Source organism: Chiloscyllium punctatum, chromosome 3 (assembly GCF_047496795.1).
Source record: "Chiloscyllium punctatum isolate Juve2018m chromosome 3, sChiPun1.3, whole genome shotgun sequence".
Lineage (NCBI taxonomy): Eukaryota > Metazoa > Chordata > Chondrichthyes > Orectolobiformes > Hemiscylliidae > Chiloscyllium > Chiloscyllium punctatum.
Window position 1 is genome coordinate 143,364,876 of NC_092741.1, and position 17,191 is coordinate 143,382,066.

General features: G+C 43.1%; 1 protein-coding gene across 15 annotated transcripts in view; it reads left to right on the plus strand.

Annotated features, from left to right (window-relative positions):
* The window catches only part of greb1 (growth regulating estrogen receptor binding 1), a 314,458-nt gene that overhangs the window by 232,091 nt on the left and 65,176 nt on the right, over nucleotides 1-17,191 (plus strand). For all 15 annotated transcript variants that reach the window (XR_011955202.1, XM_072561932.1, XM_072561938.1 and 12 more), the window contains 3 exons: nucleotides 670-806; nucleotides 2,804-3,143; nucleotides 11,805-11,920. Coding sequence is in view for 14 of the 15 variants with exons in the window: in XM_072561932.1 (XP_072418033.1) it covers nucleotides 670-806; nucleotides 2,804-3,143; nucleotides 11,805-11,920 (593 nt within the window). In the remaining variant the exon portion in view is untranslated. The remainder of the gene's footprint in view (nucleotides 1-669; nucleotides 807-2,803; nucleotides 3,144-11,804; nucleotides 11,921-17,191) is intronic.

The following is a 17,191-nucleotide window of genomic DNA, read 5'->3' on the forward strand; positions in this document are numbered from 1 at the left end:
TACCACTTGCTTTGTTATAAACAATTGCTTTCTTGTTAGCGACCCCTCAATGGAAATTGGAAAATTGTTTTACTGTTGACACTATGTGATACCATTATCACGTATTTAAAATTGTCTGATGGGAAAAAAGATGACCTTCTCTTGTACTATATTCGTTACTTGTGTAAACGTTTAAAAATACAAATCCAGGGATCTTAGAAGAAAGAAGTAGGATATGAGCTGCTTGCCTGTTAATGAAGAAACACTGCATTCCCCTACCCACAACCCACGCCATCCTCCCTGCCTTCCACCTGTCTCTGATCAGATGCTTTGAGGCTTTCTGTGCGGCGACCTCTCCACCCACTGCTGGTTGAATACCAGATTTGGTGAGACAAACCACTTAAAGGGCATCAATTGCATACTTAAGAGCATCAGTTAGGTTCTAAACAAGAGACTGTCCGTAAGTGTTCCGACCCTCCTTTAATTGTGTGCAGGCAGGAAGCAGGATGGGGGCTTCCCTTCTCTACATCCTTTCCCACTACCTCCAAATTCACCACCAAGATGGTGGAGATTTCAATTCCAAATGTTAAGTTTTACATCTAAGAGTTCAGCACTATGTTTAATAATTCGGGGAATACATTGCATTTGATTAACATTGCTATCTTTTATTCTGTTCTTTCACATCATTAGGAAGTGAACTTGTACCATGAAAACAATAAGTACTTCGGACTCTCAGACTTCATTGATTCCACCTACTCAGGACACAAACTTCCATTGTTGAGATATGACAGTTCTTTTGAAGCAATGGTTACTGCAGTGGAAGAAAGGTAGGTGATTGATGTAGAAATAACACTGACATGACTAGCTTTGATGCCAGAAGTGAGATCAGTCTAATGTAACTGATTTGACATGGAAAAGCTAGTACTGAGAGATATTTCAGTTCAGTGAAACAAGACTAATTCTGCTCCCATTCATTGTATTACATATTTCCTGCCTTTTCCAACAACCGATTTTATTCCAAACGTTTGGCTGCCTGTCCTTAAATCTCTTTTATTGAAATAGAATACGCAACTACTCAGTCAACATTTGTGGAAAAACCAGATTAATGTTTTGGGTCAATTATGTTTCTTTAGAGTTTTCAATATGGGCTACGATGAGGTGGGAGATGGAGCACAGTCAGATTGGAGTGGTCAGTGTGTGTTGTCCCACTAGCTTAAATCTCACAGGACATGTTGTCTCCATTTGTATTTTTGGAAATTGAGACACTTTAAAAATGGTTGTAAAAAAAATGTGGCTTCTAATTATTCATTGGAAGTATGGTGCCAATTATAGGCAAAATTAAAGGAGGGGAATTAGAAGTGTTATTTCTTTTTAGAAATAAGAACAATAACATGCAAATGGATTCTAGTAAAATGTCTTCAAAGGAAATGATAATTTTAAGTCCATCCTTAACCTTCTTTTCACTCAATGATTAAAATAACCAAGAGTATAATAATCCGCATGAACTAACTGTTTGTAAGTGACGTCCACCCTGCTGTTACTCTGTCTAGCTGAAAGCTGAAACATTTGAGTCACCACCAGCTCCCTTGAACAATTCAAACCATTGTATGGAATTATAATTCCAACCTCTAGTGCCTTTTTCTCCAGTCCATTTATGTCATAATTTTAACTGGATATTCATTTAAACATTACTCAAGCTTCAACTATATCTGGCAAAGTAGCTTGAATTTCTACCTGGCCAACTAGGGTTAACCTGCAAGTTGCCTTTTACTATGAACTGCATTGAGTCTTTTTTTTTAAATTGTTACAGTACCATCTAATGGTCATACTTAAGAAAAACAGGAAGGAGACAACATCTGAATGATTTAATTATTAGGGAAAGATAATACGCAACTACTTTGGCTGTTGTTTTCTGTCCTTGCTTTCTCATTTCTGATTCTTCTGCTCCCTGTCATGTTCTCTGACTTTGGTTTTCTCTCACCATCAATCCCATTAATCATAATTCTCTTGGTGCGTGTGAATTAATCGTTCTGTGAGCATGATTTATTTGTACAGTTGCACGTATTAGAATAGATAGGGTGAGACTTTGCTGCTTTTGTTCCAGATGATTCAGAAATCTTTTAACCAGTTCAAAAACGTATTCCCAATAATCCAGTCTGATTTCATCCACTTCCAAAACCAATGGAGCAAGAAACTGATGGAGAGGTAGCACTAGATTGAAGAAGTTGAGACTGTCTCCCCTCGAGAGAAGAGACCGAGAGGAGATTTGATACAGTTTTTTAAAACCATGAGTGGGCTGGATAGATTAGAAAGGGAGATGCTATTCCAGTTTATAAAGGAACAAGAACAGGAGGGCATTATTTATAATGACATACAAACGAGCCAAGGTTGATGTGAGAAAACACTTTTTCAAGTAGTGAGTCATTCGGGTATAGAATGCACTGCCTGAAAATGTGGTGGAGGCAGGTTTAATTGAGGCATTCAGGAGGGCATTGGATAATTATTTGGATAGAAATTGATATGGGAAATGACAGGAGATTGGTGCTATATAATAAAACCAGTGTAGGCATGATGGTAAAGTGTGCTGTAATGATTGTGATTCTGTGAAAATAACCGTAACAAGCAACATAAAAATAGTGTCCGTATGACAGCAATAAAATCTAACACTTTTTAAAAGCTCCGTGCAAATTACAAATCAAATCATTTTAAATTCTGCATCAGCCCTAACATTAAATGTAACCTGAGTATGAATGCACGTAACTTTAACTTTGATGAGAGTTTTTTTTTTGACGTTCTTTTTACTTGTTCTTATTTTCGGCTTAAGGTTTCCCAAGATGCACAGTGCTGTGATCTGGACATACATCTTAATTCAGCATTACTCAGCAGCCATGATGGTAACTGCAGGGCACTCACAGATGAAGAACTATTCTTCTGTGGAAACTCTAGAAATAGTTCAGAGTCTTACAAACTCTACAAGAAACTGTCCAAACAACCACGGCTACATGGTTTTGCTCAGGATTCCCTCCATTTCACTTGCTGCACTGGCATATGAGCGATTGTGTCAGGTTAGACACCGCCTGGGTCTACAGCACAGATTTGAAATCATCCTTGGGACTCCAAATACGAAAATAAACATTAGCCAGCACTTTCTGACACAACTGAAGGTAACTACTGCTTTACATTTACTATTGTTCCATCTTAAACGAGATCTGGATTTTGGAAGGACACCTTTTTCTTAGCTATTGTAAGGTGTAGTGTCATAAATTGGGCGTTAAATTGTGACGAGATCAGTTTTATTTGACATGACTCTTGACCAGGTGGCCTAACAATGAGGTGAGAGGGGAAAGATTTAAAAGGGACCTAAAGGGTAACTTTTTCATGCAGAGGATGGTGCGTGTAAGGAATAAGCTGCCAGAGGAAGTGGTGGAGGCTGGTACAATTACAGCATTTAAAAGGCATCTGGATGGGTATATGAATAGGAAGGGTTTAGAGGGATATGGGCCAAGTGCTGGCAACTGGGACTAGGTCAGATTGGGATGTCTGGTTGGTGTGGATGAGTTGGGCCAAATGGTCTATGTCTGTGCTCTATGACTCTATAACTCTAATTGCTTTTATTCTTGAACTGTTCTGCTAGTGCCAATAAACTAACTTTATTCAATCCAATAGCTGTGGATGTTCCTATTCCTATTCTTCCCCAATTGCCAGAAATATGTCTGTCCTTCTGTTGATGTTCCTACTTGTTAATCTAAAGCATCATAAGTGAAGGTTATCACTTGCTATTGTGAAGTCATAACTACAGTTGTTAATGTTACTGCTGTAAAGCAGAATAATCTTATGTCTCAATGGAAATACTATCTGATCCTTGGTTAAAATATTAATTCATCTTGATTACATTTAGTTTCTGGAAAAGCACAGCAGGTCAGGCAGCATCCGAGGAGTTGAAGCAGTTTCCTGCTCCTCGGAAGTTGCCTGATCTCCAGCTCTTCGGAAGCTCCCTGATCTCTGGCTCCCCGGAAGCTCTCTGATCTCCTGCTCCTCGGATACTCCTAATCTCCTGCTCCTCAGAAGTTGCCTGATCTCCTGCTCCTCGGATGCTGCCTGACCTGCTGTGCTTTTCCAGCACTACATTCTCGACTCTGATCTCCAGCATCTGAAATCCTCACTTTCTCCTACATTTAGCGTCTGGTTGCTTTCTAACATAATCTGGTTACCAAATCTTTAGAATATTGATTTCCATCGACCAATATCTTCCAGTATGTGGTTGTGGGCGTGGGGAGGGCAGTGGAAGGTGAAGGTGTTTGCAAAAAAAAGTTTCTTTTGTTTCAGACTGGATCTCTATATCAGATACTGTTCTGAAAGTAGACCATGTTAAAACTTCTGTTTTGTAAACTGCACTGTTTCACACTAAGTTGACTGTACAAAACACAGATTATGGTGAAAGACATGATACAACCAGCGCAACTTACATTTGTATATTATCACAAAAAGTACAAAGCATGAAGATATTGTATCCCAATGAGTTGTGCCTTCCAACAAGACCAAAAGTGTAATCTCTGTAACCGGTCCTGCCACCTCAGACTGTAGTTTGTTACTTTTGCAGCATTATGCTGCTTAATTGCTCCTGACACATCACAGAAGGTACTGAACACTCGTCCCAAAATGTTACGTGTCTCTTGAGGATTGTATGCATCGTATCATATTGTCGAGCCGGGAAAGAATCCCGTGTCATGATTTGTGTTACCCCCCCCCCCATACCAGTTTAATTTGGATTCAGTTTTGAGTATTTTACCCAAGTGTTAGAAGACTATTTCTGCCTGCCAAGTCCCAGTTTATTGCAAATGATATGAGGGAGGGCGGAAAGATGAAATGGTAGAACTACAGCACAGTGAAACCTATCAGGATTTATACTAATCTTACAACAAATGGATTATTGCAGACTTGGAATGTTACCTGATTTCCCATTGTAGCTTACAGACAATAGGTTGTCTCTATGTCTAACGTATCAACGATTAACATTGACATAAGAAAAGAAACACTCAATCCACCACTGTAAGAAAAAAATTCACTCCTTCTACCACCAGCGTAATGTGGGTGCAGTGTGTAACATGTGCAAGGTGCACTACAGTAATCTTTAAAGACTCCTTCTCTAACCTTCAGTCTCTATCACTTTGAAGAGCAAGGAAAGCACATGCAGACAGACAGCAGCACATGCAAGATCCTCTGCACTTCACACACCACCCTTCTCTGGAAATTTATCAATACTTGTTCACTGTCGCTGGGTCAAAATCCTGAAATTCCTTACTTGACAGCACTATGCAAATATATACATGCACCACATGGGCTAGAAGTATTTTAACAGACAGCTCATCACTATTTTGAATGCAAATAGAGGTGGAAAGCAAGTGCTGTACTTGCTAGAGATGCTGACATTCCATCAGCAATATTTTTTAGAAGTTCTGTTTTTTTCACATTTCATGGTATTTGTGATCATTGCATCGATAAGCTTTACATAGATTCAGAATTTCAAAGTTGAACAATTCCTGATGCAATTAATACAGAATTACTTCCTTCCATGTTACATTCACCACAGAGCACGAATGGAAAATTTTCAGATATTCCCTGGCTCACTTCACTCCCTCACTAAATAAAATTGTTTGTGCGTTTCAGAAAGCAGATAAAAGGTTTGGATAAAATGTGTGATATTTTGTCCTATCTGAAGTTTAAAAAGAAAAATCTTACCACAGAGGTTTTGAGGCTTGAATGAAAACAAGACTCTGAGTGGAATATTATAGGGACATGAATGATGTGGGCCATGGTCAGATCGATGGCAGAATGAGCTGAGAAATCTGGCAAGGCCCCACTTCGACATTGAAAGCAGCTCACTGCATCTTTAATGCATGCATCTGCTTCATGGAAGATAAGCTTTCTCTCCAGGCACCAGCAATCTCCAATTAAAGGAGTTGACAGCTTGTTATATGCCTCATTAATGCTGAAACTCACACAATACCAGGTTATCGTCCAACAGGTTTATATGGAAGTACAAGCATTCAGATCGCTGCTCCATAGGACTATGTCCTATGATCCGCTAGCTACCTGATGAAGGAGCAGCGCTCCAAAAGCTTGACTCCAAATAAATCTGTTGGACTATAACCTGGTGTTGTGTGACTCTTACCTTTGTCCACCCCAGTCCAACACTGGCACCTCCACATCATTATTAATGCAGTAACTTGCCTCACTAATGTCCACCTTCCCATCTTAACCAACACACCAAGCAAATTCGGTGTCAAGGATTCTCAACATGGAAGTCCGAGGATGCACTTGGTTACTTCAGCTTACTGCTTCCTCCAAAGCTCCTCTATGTTACATACTGAGCACCAACACCTCCGAGCATGCTCATGGGAGTGCCCCCCTGCGCCCCCCCCCCCCACCAAAAAAAACAATCACGGGCATTGATATTTGACATATGCCGGCCTCTAAGAACCCTCCTGATAGATCTCCAATGCACCTACAGTCTGTTTCTGTGCTTCAGCTTGGACTGGACTGACAATTATCATTGTAATACTACAGCAAGGACACTGTGGATTTAGAGATTTGTACCCAGCCCATGAATTGGACCTGGCTGCACCTCCAGGCTGTTCACTTTGCTGTGGTCGCGCTCACTCACTCTGGGCAACCTGGACACTCACTGCAACCCCTGAGGAGAAAGTGAGGACTGCAGATGCTGGAGATCACATTCCTGATGAAGGGCTTATGTCCGAAACTTTGACTCTCCTGCTACTCGGATGCCTGACCTGCTGTGCTTTTCCAGCGCCACACTTTTCGACATAGTGCAACCCTGCCCTATCTTGCCTTCTTACACTTTATCCCCGCAGCCAGAGTTACCAGTCTCACAGTGCTTCTGTATTGCTGTTCTGTTTAGTGCAGTCGTTAAGAAAGCAAGCTTGCTTGGTTGTCAGCAGTCTACAGTCAAGTCAAGGGAGAGAGGGTCGATCAAGGAGTAAGTTAAAGGCAACTTCCAATGCCAGTCCAGGGGTTTGAATAGGACTTCCTGAAGAAGGGCTCATGCCTGAAACGTCGATTCTCCTGCTCCTTGGATGCTGCCTGACCTGCTGCGCTTTTCCACCAACACATTTTCAGTTCTGATCTCCAGCATCTGCAGTCCTCACTTTCTCCTTTGAATATGGTTAGTCAAGCCACTGAAGCAGTCAGAGTCAAGATCCTCTCCATATTAACTGTGAGGAGCTCTACGCCAGGCCCTCATTCCTGATGAAGGGCTTATACTCAAAACATTAATTCTCCTGCTCCTCGGATGCTGCCTGACAGACTGTGCTTTTCCAGCACCACAGTTTTTGACTCTGATCTCCAGTATCTGCAGTCCTCACTTTCTCCAGGCTGTCCACTGGCCATCTTGATTCTTTCTGCCTTATAAGGGGTTGTTTTTCTCCTGGAATGAGATAGATAGAGAAGCAGAACTTATAGGAGATGAAAGTGAACGGCACAGCTGGGATTTTTAGTGCCAGTGGGCAGGTTACTTGGGCGAGAGAGTAGACAGCACAGAGGGCATGCAGGAAGTTAGTGGTAGCAGAGGGTTGGGGTGGCTAACCTCGAGCATGAGCCTTGTTGGGAGGTGTATACGGTAGCCTAGATAGAGTGAGTGTGAGATATCAGATAGAAGATGGTGGCACTTACTCTTGTGGAGTGGAGAAGGTCATTGACCTTCTTCCTACGTGGCTGAGCATTCCTCCAGTTGAGGCTGCACTGATCTGGGTGGCAGCCTTGGACCAGACTGGCCTCCTCTGTAGCACTGGCCGCCTCCGGTGGCCCTGTGCAAAGAGGACATTCTGCTTATGTACTTCCCCATTCGGCAAGGCCCCTAGGCCTTTACCTGCAAAGTAGGACACCAAATTTCCCTTTTTTGGGTCAAATATCAGGAACCATGCAGGGCAGCATTGGAATTCAGTGCTTGACTTAGTGCACAATCAGCTTTTAGGGATGGCACGGTGCCAGGTGCTGGGGACAAGTTGTTCTGGGTACCTTGATAGGTAGAATGGGGATAGATTTGGAAATGTGAGTAGCCATAAGGGCAAATAGGTCGTGAACGAATCAAAAATAGAAATTGCTCTGAAAACTCAGCAGCCCTAACAGCATTTGTGGAGAGAAAACAGAGTTAACAGTCATGTTCTGAAGAAGGGTCATCGAATCTGCTTTTTGTCCACAGAAAATGCCAGACCTGCTGAGTTTTCCCAGCAAATATTTGTTTCTGATTTCCAGTGTCTGCAGTTCTTTGACTTTTTAATCCATTGCTGAAAAGGTGAGTTTGGTAAGATACAGCAAGAATGACCACTAGACATCACAGTGAAAATCCATCCAAGTTAAGCTCAGCAAAACTTGCACTTGTTGGAATTCGGGCACATGCCAACAGTGGTATACTTACTGCCAATCAATCCTCCCACCAACGGTTAGATCTGTGAAGTGGGAGATGCCTCCTATCCAGGACCCCATGGACCAGCTTTCCCCCAACTTGTCCAAGATGTTCCCTACACCCAGCTCTCACTGGAGACTGACATCCTGGCCCCAGCAAAATCCCTGACTCAATTGTCGAGGCCCATCACTGAGTCCCACCTTCTTGGCATACCAGCAGTAGCCACTACCATTGCTTACCACCGTCACAGCTGCCAATGAGCCGCTTTATAAGCAGCACTTCCTCCTGGAGGTGCCACCTCTTACTGAAGGGTTGTCACATGAGAAATGAAGGTGGAGGGACAGTAGGGTAAGTGGAGGTCAGCTGGCCCACAACATGTACATATGCATGTGGGGAACCTGCCCTCAGTGCAAAGTACAGCCCATAATCCGTGGTAGCTCAGAAACTTTCATCGTATTACCATTATATCAATAATTTCTAAAGCCATGAAAGTTCTTGTAAATTCAAATTATCCAGCTCCTGATAGGTTGTGACAGAGTTTAGGATTGTCAGTATATTTTTCTGGATGTCATACCATTGTTGATTTTCCTAGCAACGACATGCAGTTCTTTGTTCAATATTACACTGAACTTCATCAAAGGCTTTGACCTTGTCTGGCCCTGTACATAAAGTTGTCATTGCAACTTTACCCCTTAGGACAGTTCTGCTGTAACCCAACAGTTGTGTTCCTCTGCAACCTTGCTCAATAGAAAATTGCGCTGTAGATGATTGCTAATAGAAAATCACTATTCCCATTCAGTAGAAAGTTTGTGGTATCCAAACAACAACCACAATTCGTCAATCACGTTATAGCCAACTTGCGCTGACGAAACACATGTTGTAGCAGAATGACTTGTAATTTCAAAATTGTGTCATATGCTGTAATACACTCCTGAGCTGTGAAAAGTGGTCTCTCCTTAATGATAAAACACATGCAACATCAGGTTATAATCCAACAGGATTGTTTGGAAGTACAAGCTTTTGGAGCACTGCTCCGTTGTCAGGTAGCTAGTAGTGAACTGTCTGACAAAGAAGCAGTGCTCAGAAAGCAAGTGCTTCCAAATAAACCTATTGGACTATAACCTGGTGTTGCATGATTTTTAACTTTGTCCACCCCAGTCCAACACTGGCACCTCCGCATCTCCCTAATGCCTTTGTGCTTTCTTCATTTGTTCTCTCCAGATCCCTTGGATTAAAGCTATAATTGTTCCAGGTGCTTTGTTTATTCCCATTGTATTTATTTGGTTCTGTCCAAACTTAAAACTGTTTTTACCCATTGATATTATTGTGATTTCCTCTATGTTAGTACACATAAAAGATGCCACAGGGAGTCTGCTATCTGGAAGTTTATTAACAAATGACCACGTACACTAATGTAACATCTCGGACTGCGTATACAGTCTGGGTTATATGCTGATTTCTACTACTGTTACAACGTGGAACGACATTGCTAGAACCAACAGGCTATTAAAATACTGGTTTCTGGATTAGTGGTGCTGGAAGAGCACAGCAGTTCAGGCAGCATCCAAGTAGCTTCGAAATTGCATCAGGAATAAAGGCAGTGAGCCTGAAGCGTGGAGAGATAAGCTAGAGGAGGGTGGGGGTGGGGAGAAAGTAGCATAGAGTACAATGGGTGAGTGGGGGAGGGGATGAAGGTGATAGGTCAAGGAGGAGAGGGTGGAGTGGATAGGTGGAAAAGAAGATAGGCAGGTAGGACAAGTCCGGACAAGTTATGGGGACAGTTACTGAGCTGGAAGTTTAGAACTAGGGTGAGGTGGGGGAAGGGGAAATGAGGAAACTGTTGAAGTCCACATTGATGCCCTGGGGTTGAAGTGTTCCGAGGCAGAAGATGAGGCGTTCTTCCTCCAGGCGTCTGGTGGTGAGGGAGCGGTGGTGAAGGAGGCCCAGGACCTCCATGTCCTCGGCAGAGTGGGAGGGGGAGTTGAAATGTTGGGCCACGGGGCGTTGTGGTTGATTGGTGCGGGTGTCCCGGAGATGTTCCCTAAAGCGCTCTGCTAGAAGGTGCCCAGTCTCCCCAATTTAGAGGAGACCGCATCGGGAGCAACGGATACAATAAATGATATTAGTGGATGTGCAAGTAAAACTTTGATGGATGTGGAAGGGTCCTTTAGGGCCTTGGATAGAGGTGAGGGAGGAGGTGTGGACGCAGGTTTTACAGTTCCTGCGGTGGCAGGGGAAAGTGCCAGGATTGGAGGGTGGGTTGTTTGGGGGCGTGGACCTGACCAGCTAGTCGCGGAGGGAACGGTCTTTGCGGAAGGCGGAAAGGGGTGGGGAGGGAAATATATCCCTGGTAGTGGGGTCAGTTTGGAGGTGGCGGAAATGTCGGCGGATGATTTGGTTTATGCGAAGGTTGGTCGGGTGGAAGGTGAGCACCAGGGGCGTTCTGTCCTTGTTACGGTTGGAGGGGTGGGGTCTGAGGGCGGAGGTGCGGGATGTGGACGAGATGCGTTGGAGGGCATCTTTAACCACATTGGAAGGGAAATTGCGGTCTCTAAAGAAGGAGGCAATCTGGTGTGTTCTGTGGTGGAACTGGTCCTCCTGGGAGCAGATCCGGCGGAGGCGGAGGAATTGGGAATACGGGATGGCATTTTTGCAAGAGATAGGGTGGGAAGAGGTGTAATTCAGGTAGCTGTGGGAGTCGGTGGGTTTGTAAAAAATGTCAGTGTCAAGTCTGTCGTCATTAATGGAGATGGAGAGGTCCAGGAAGGGGAGGGAGGTGTCAGAGATAGTCCAGGTAAATTTAAGGTCAGGGTGGAATGTGTTGGTGAAGTTGATGAATTGCTCAACCTCCTCGCGGGAGCACGAGGTAGCGCCAATGCTGTCATCAATGTCGCAGAGGAAGAAGTGGGGAGTGGTGCCGGTGTAATTACAGAAGATCAACTGCTCTACGTAGCCAACAAAGAGACAGGTATAGCTGGGGCCCATACGTGTGCCCATGGCTACCCCTTTGGTCTGGAGGAAGTGGGAGGACTCAAAGGAGAAATTGTTAAGGGTGAGAACCAGTTCGGCCAAACGAATGAGAGTTTCGGTGGAAGGGTACTGTTGAGGACGTCTGGAAAAAATGGAGGGCTTGGAAGCCCTGGTCATGTCGGATGGAGGTGTAGAGGGATTGGATATCCATGGTGAAGATGATGCAGTCATTGTTTTTACCTTATTAAATACTGGTTACTGACCACCAATGGCTAACTGAAAGCAACACAGACGTTGTGCATTGTAAAAGCCTGTGGTTTTTTTGACTTGGTTAATGCATTTTAAAAGTGTCTGTTCTTTTGTAGAAACCTTTACAATTACCGATCAGAATAGCCAACAAGAATAAATTGGTATTTATCTCTTGTTTTGAAAGAATTGGCAAAAGATAGAGGATCCAGATTGGAAGCCTGAAACCTACTTGGATCTGGAAGACCTACCATGCATACTTATCTTATCCGGTGCCGATCCTTACGGAGAATCCTTTCCACGGTAAGCAACTTTTTTTTAAAAAGAAGATTTGATTATTATTACCTGCTAAAACTTCTCTCTAGAGCAGTAAAGGTATAGCCAAACATTGGAAGTTATTCCAAATGACCACGTTTGTAAGTGTTTTGTTGGCTGCTTGTTATTTTGCGAAAAGATAACTATCCATCGGGGTGGGAACTGAGGAACATGCAAATGAGTTGGAAGTTGGTAGTCTTTCTACGCTTGATCTATAGTCCGACAAGGAGGAAGTGAGGACTGCAGATGCTGGAGATCAGAATCGAGAGTGTAGTGCTGGAAAAGCACAGCATGTCAGGCAACATCCAAGGAGCAGGAGAATCCCCAACTATAGTCGGACTCTTTGGGTTCCAAATTTACTGAGTTAGTTCACCAAAAACCTGTGAGCACCCTATTTATAACTTGTGTTGAATTCAAAGGAAAGGCATCCTTTTGCAATCCATTTGAATGTTTGGCTAGCATGCTCTGCTTATGTTTTGACCTGAAAATAGCCACTAACCATCTGCCAGGCGAAAGTGAGGACTGCAGATGCTGGAGATTAGAGTCGAGAATGTTGTGCTGGAAAAACACAGCAGGTCAGCTTTTCCAGCACCACACTCTCGACACTAACCATGTACCACTACCAATGGGATCAGTTGTAAGGAATGAGCTTGGTAAGTAGTTATTATGTAAGCCAAAAGTTCTCTTTGAGGTAGCTTGTTTGGTGAGAAGGAAAACATTTGGGAAATGATTATTAACAATGTACTATGCAAGACCTTAAATCTTGTTTGTACAGGGAAAAAAAGTAATTCAGATAACGTTGACTAGACTACCATCCGAAATAGAAGATGAATCTGGAATAGTCTCATGAGGAAAGATTGAACAGGCTAGCTTTGTATCCCCTGACGTTTTGGAAGGCTAACAGATGGCTTAATTGACGCGCAAGGTCCAAAATGGTCTAGACAAGATAGATGTGTTGCAGGGGATGCTTCCCCTTGTGAAAGAATCCAAAACTGGGGGAGACACTGTTTCAGATTAAAGGGTCATCACATTAAGACAGAGATAAGGAGAAATTTTTCTTAGAGGTTTATGATTCTTTGGAAATCTCTTTCTCAAAGGGCAGTGGAAGTAATGTCTTTGAGTAATTTTAAGGCAGAGGTCAAGAGCTTCTTTATAAACAAATGGAGGGAGTCGATCAAAAGTAGATAGGAATGTGAGATTAAGCTTGTAAGCAGATCAGCCATGATCTTATAGGATGATGACTGAGTGGCCTACTTCTGAGCGTATATGTAGCTGTTCAATTTGAGCCAAATTTTAACATTTCAAATGCGGCCTACTGGTTAGCACTGTTGCCTCACAGCACCAAAGGCACAGGTTTGATTCCAGTCTCGAGCGACAGTCTGTGTGGCGTTTAAGCATTCTCTCTGTCTGCATGAGTTTCCTCCGGTTTCCTTCCACAGCCCTCAGATGTAGCAAAGTAAATCTTAGTAGGACTTAAACACTTAATGGTAAGGTCCTAAGGAGTGTTACTGAACAAATAAACCTTGGAGTGCAGGTTCATAGCTCCATGAAAGTAGAACTGTAGGTAGATAGGATAGTGAAGAAGGTGTTTGGTAAGCTTTCCTTTATTGGTCAGAGTACTGAATACAGAAGTTGTGAGGTCATGTTGCAGCTGTACAGCACATTGCTTAGGCACTATTGGAAGGATTTTGTGAAAAGTGAAAAGGTTCAGAAAAGATTTTAAAGGATGTTACCAAGGTTGGAGTATTTGAGCTATAGGGAGAGGCTGAACAGGCTGGGGCTGTTTTCCCTGGAGTGTCGGAGGCTGAGGTGTGACCTTATAGAGGTTTATAAAATCATGAGGGGCATGGAGAGGATAAATAAAGTCTTTTCCCTGGGGTCGGGGAGACCAAAACTAGAGGTCGTAGGTTTAGGGTGAGAGGGAAAGATATAAAAGAGACCTAAGGGGCAACTTTTTCATGCAGAGGGTGGTACGTGTATGGAATGGGTTGCCAGAGGAAGTGGTGGAGGCTGGTACAATTGGAACAGTTAAAAAGGCGTCTGGATGGATATATGAATAGGAAGGGTTTGGAGGGATATGGGCCGGGTGCTGGCAGGTGGGACAAGATTGAGTTGGGATATCTGGTCGGCATGGACGGGTTGGATCGAAAGGTCTGTTTCTGAGCTGTCCATCTCTATGACTCTCTGACTCTATGTGCCAGTTAGGTAGATTGGCCATGCTGAATTGCCCAAAGTGTGCAAGCTAGACAGGTTAACTATGGTTAATGCGGGTTATCGGGGTAGGTAGGATGCTCTTCAAAGGGTCAGTGCACACTTGATGGGCTGAATGGCTTGTATCTGCCCCATAGGAATTCTGTGATAGAGTTTGGTTTTAGTTGAGCTGCCTCATCTTTTCAACGAAGATGTCTTCAAGCAGACAATAAACAACTTTAAAAAAAAACACAAAACTATTCTCACAAATCATATTTGAACTGTTGAGATAAAAGCATTGGGAATAGTAACAAATTCATCAGGAATTTCTTGTAAAAACTCTCAGCATTCCTTTCTGGCAGTTACATTGTTTTTTTAAAATCCAAAATGCAGCTGCCAACACTGTAGTTTTGCAAGGGTCTGATGGCAGCTGAGATATGGATTTTTTTCGGATTCTCTGCAGCAGTTTGGTACAATTACTTCCCTGTCCACTTAACAGGACAGTTAAGAGTCAGTCACATTGTTTCAGTAATATCTCCTTCTTGAAAGGATGTGGAGATTTTATGAATATCTCAAATTCATTAATTTGAGCTCTTTATTCTTGAAATATCTATATAATTTTTAAAATGACAATATGAAGAATGTTTGTAAGATCCCAGGCGCTCTATTCTCACTAGCATAGTCTTCTTGCTAGGAAATTGTGAGAATTTAATCTGCATTGTAAGAGAGAGATAACATTCCCACTTATTGCTGTGCAAATTGCTGTGAAGATGATGGTTAAAATTTTAAATGACTTCATCATTGGCAAAGCACATAGAGAACTCAAGCCACAGATCCTCACTCTGTTCCCTCTGACCATTTTTAGACTTGAAATGATTGTAACCCAATCAAGTCACAATGTTGTTCTTACCTTTGTTAAATTTACCATTTTAATTTATGTTTCACCATTTCCAGTCCAAGAAAGCCTGGCTAACTTATGTAACTGATGAGAAACATGTCAGAATAGTCACAGTCAGAAATTTGGCCCATTGAGTCTCTAACTCAGCTACCCCTTCCTCTGACCCTTTCTTTGTAATCTTGGGGCTGATGCAATTCTCTTGTGAAAACCACAGTTGAATCTGCCTTCATCAATTGGATAAGTAACACATTCCAGCTCCTAACCACTGACTGCATAAAATTCAGCTTCATGTCAATGTTGGCTCTTTGCCGATCACTTTAAATCCATGACCTCTGGTTTTCAACCCTTCTGCGATGAAAATAATTTGTGTCTACCAACTTTGACTGGACCCCTTGAGATTTGATATCAATTCCGAACATCTTCTGTAAGGAAAACAATTTGATGTTCTCCAATATATCCACGACCAATGTCATACACCCCTAGAGACATTGCCTTCGGTCTTTTCTGTGTCTTCTCTTAAACCTTCAAATCATTCCTAAAGTGTAGTGTTCGGAATTTGACTTTCAGCTTAGTCTGAATCATTGTTTTGTAAAGATTTACCATTACTTCCTTGCTTTGTACTCTGTGCCTCTATGTATGGGTAAGATCGTGCCCTCAATTGTTATTGCTTTGCTGATGTGGGCATCAAATTGGGTATGGAGGTGTTGGGTAGGGGGTGGATGGCCCTACCATCTTCAAACCCTATTAAGTCCAGGGCAGTTAATGCACACGTAAGGGCCACATCCCACAGCCATGTATTAATCTAATCGAAGGTTGGTGGGGAGCATTGCCATTCCAAGATCAGGGTTTCCTGCTACTTCAACACCCACTTTGTGCCACCTGTTAGTAGAATGGGGAAAATCCTGCTGAGAACCACCATCCACCCTTATTGTAGACCCTGCCCTCTGAATCCCCATTCCTAATGAAGGGCTCCCTCCCAAAATGTCAATTCTCCTGCTCCTCGGATGCTGCATGACCTGCTTTTCCAGCACCACACACTCTCGAAAATTAAAAATCACACAACGCCAGGTTATAGTCCTACAGGTTTATTTGGAGACACCAGCTTTCGAAGCGCTGCTTCTTCATCAGGTGGTTGTGGAGCAGAATCATATGACACAAAATTTATAGCAACAGGATTGCTGTGTCTTTAGAATGTAATATTAAACAAATGTAGTTTGAGTCTTTCATCTTTTAGAGTGATCGTGTTAGTTTCAGTCCCTTCATATGCAAATCTCAGAACTTTTTTAAAGTTACATTCTCAAGATAGCTTTTAGCAATAAGTGCCATCTCAGCTCAGGTAATGCATTGAAGGTGTGAAGTTAAAATCTGTCTGTGTGGGTTTGAGTGTGGGGCGTGTATGTATGAGCATATGAGAGACAACTTTTGTATGAGAGAGGGTGTGTGTGTGCGCGCGCGTGTGTGTGTGTGTGTGTGTGTGTGTGTGTGTGACAGTGCAGTCAGGTCGCCTGTAGTGTGACATGAACCCAAGATCCTGGTTGAGGCCATCCTCACGGGTACCGAACTTGGCTATCAGCCTCTGCTCGGCCATTTTGCATTGTTGCCTATTCTGAAGTCCGCCTTAGAGGATGTTCACCCAAGGGTCTGAGGCCGAATGTCCCTGACCGCTGACTACTGTCTGACTGGGAGGGAGCAGCCCCATCTTGTGATTGTTGTGCGGTGTCCACTCATGCCATAAATGCTATTGGCTACGAATCCTATCAGATCGAGTGGATCGGTTGGAGAAACAGATAGAAGCGATGAGGAATTTGCAACAGCAACAGTATGTGATGGATGGCAAATATAGGAAGGGGGGGAAGTCTCAGATACAGTCACGTAGATGGGTTAACTCCAGGAAGGGTAAGAGAGGTAGGCAGCTAGTGCAGGAGTTTTTTTGTGGATATACCCATTTCAAACAGGTATACTATTTTGGAAAATTTAGGGAGTGATGGATTCTCAGGGGAACGTAGCACGAACAGCCAAGTTTCTGGTATTGAGACTGGCTCTAGTGCAACGAGGGGTACGTCGGCTTCCAAGAGATCAATTGTGTTAGGAGATTCTGTAGTCCGAGGTACAGACAGATGTTTCTGTGGCCAGCAGAGAAAAAGCAGAATGGTGTGTTGTTTCCCTGGTGC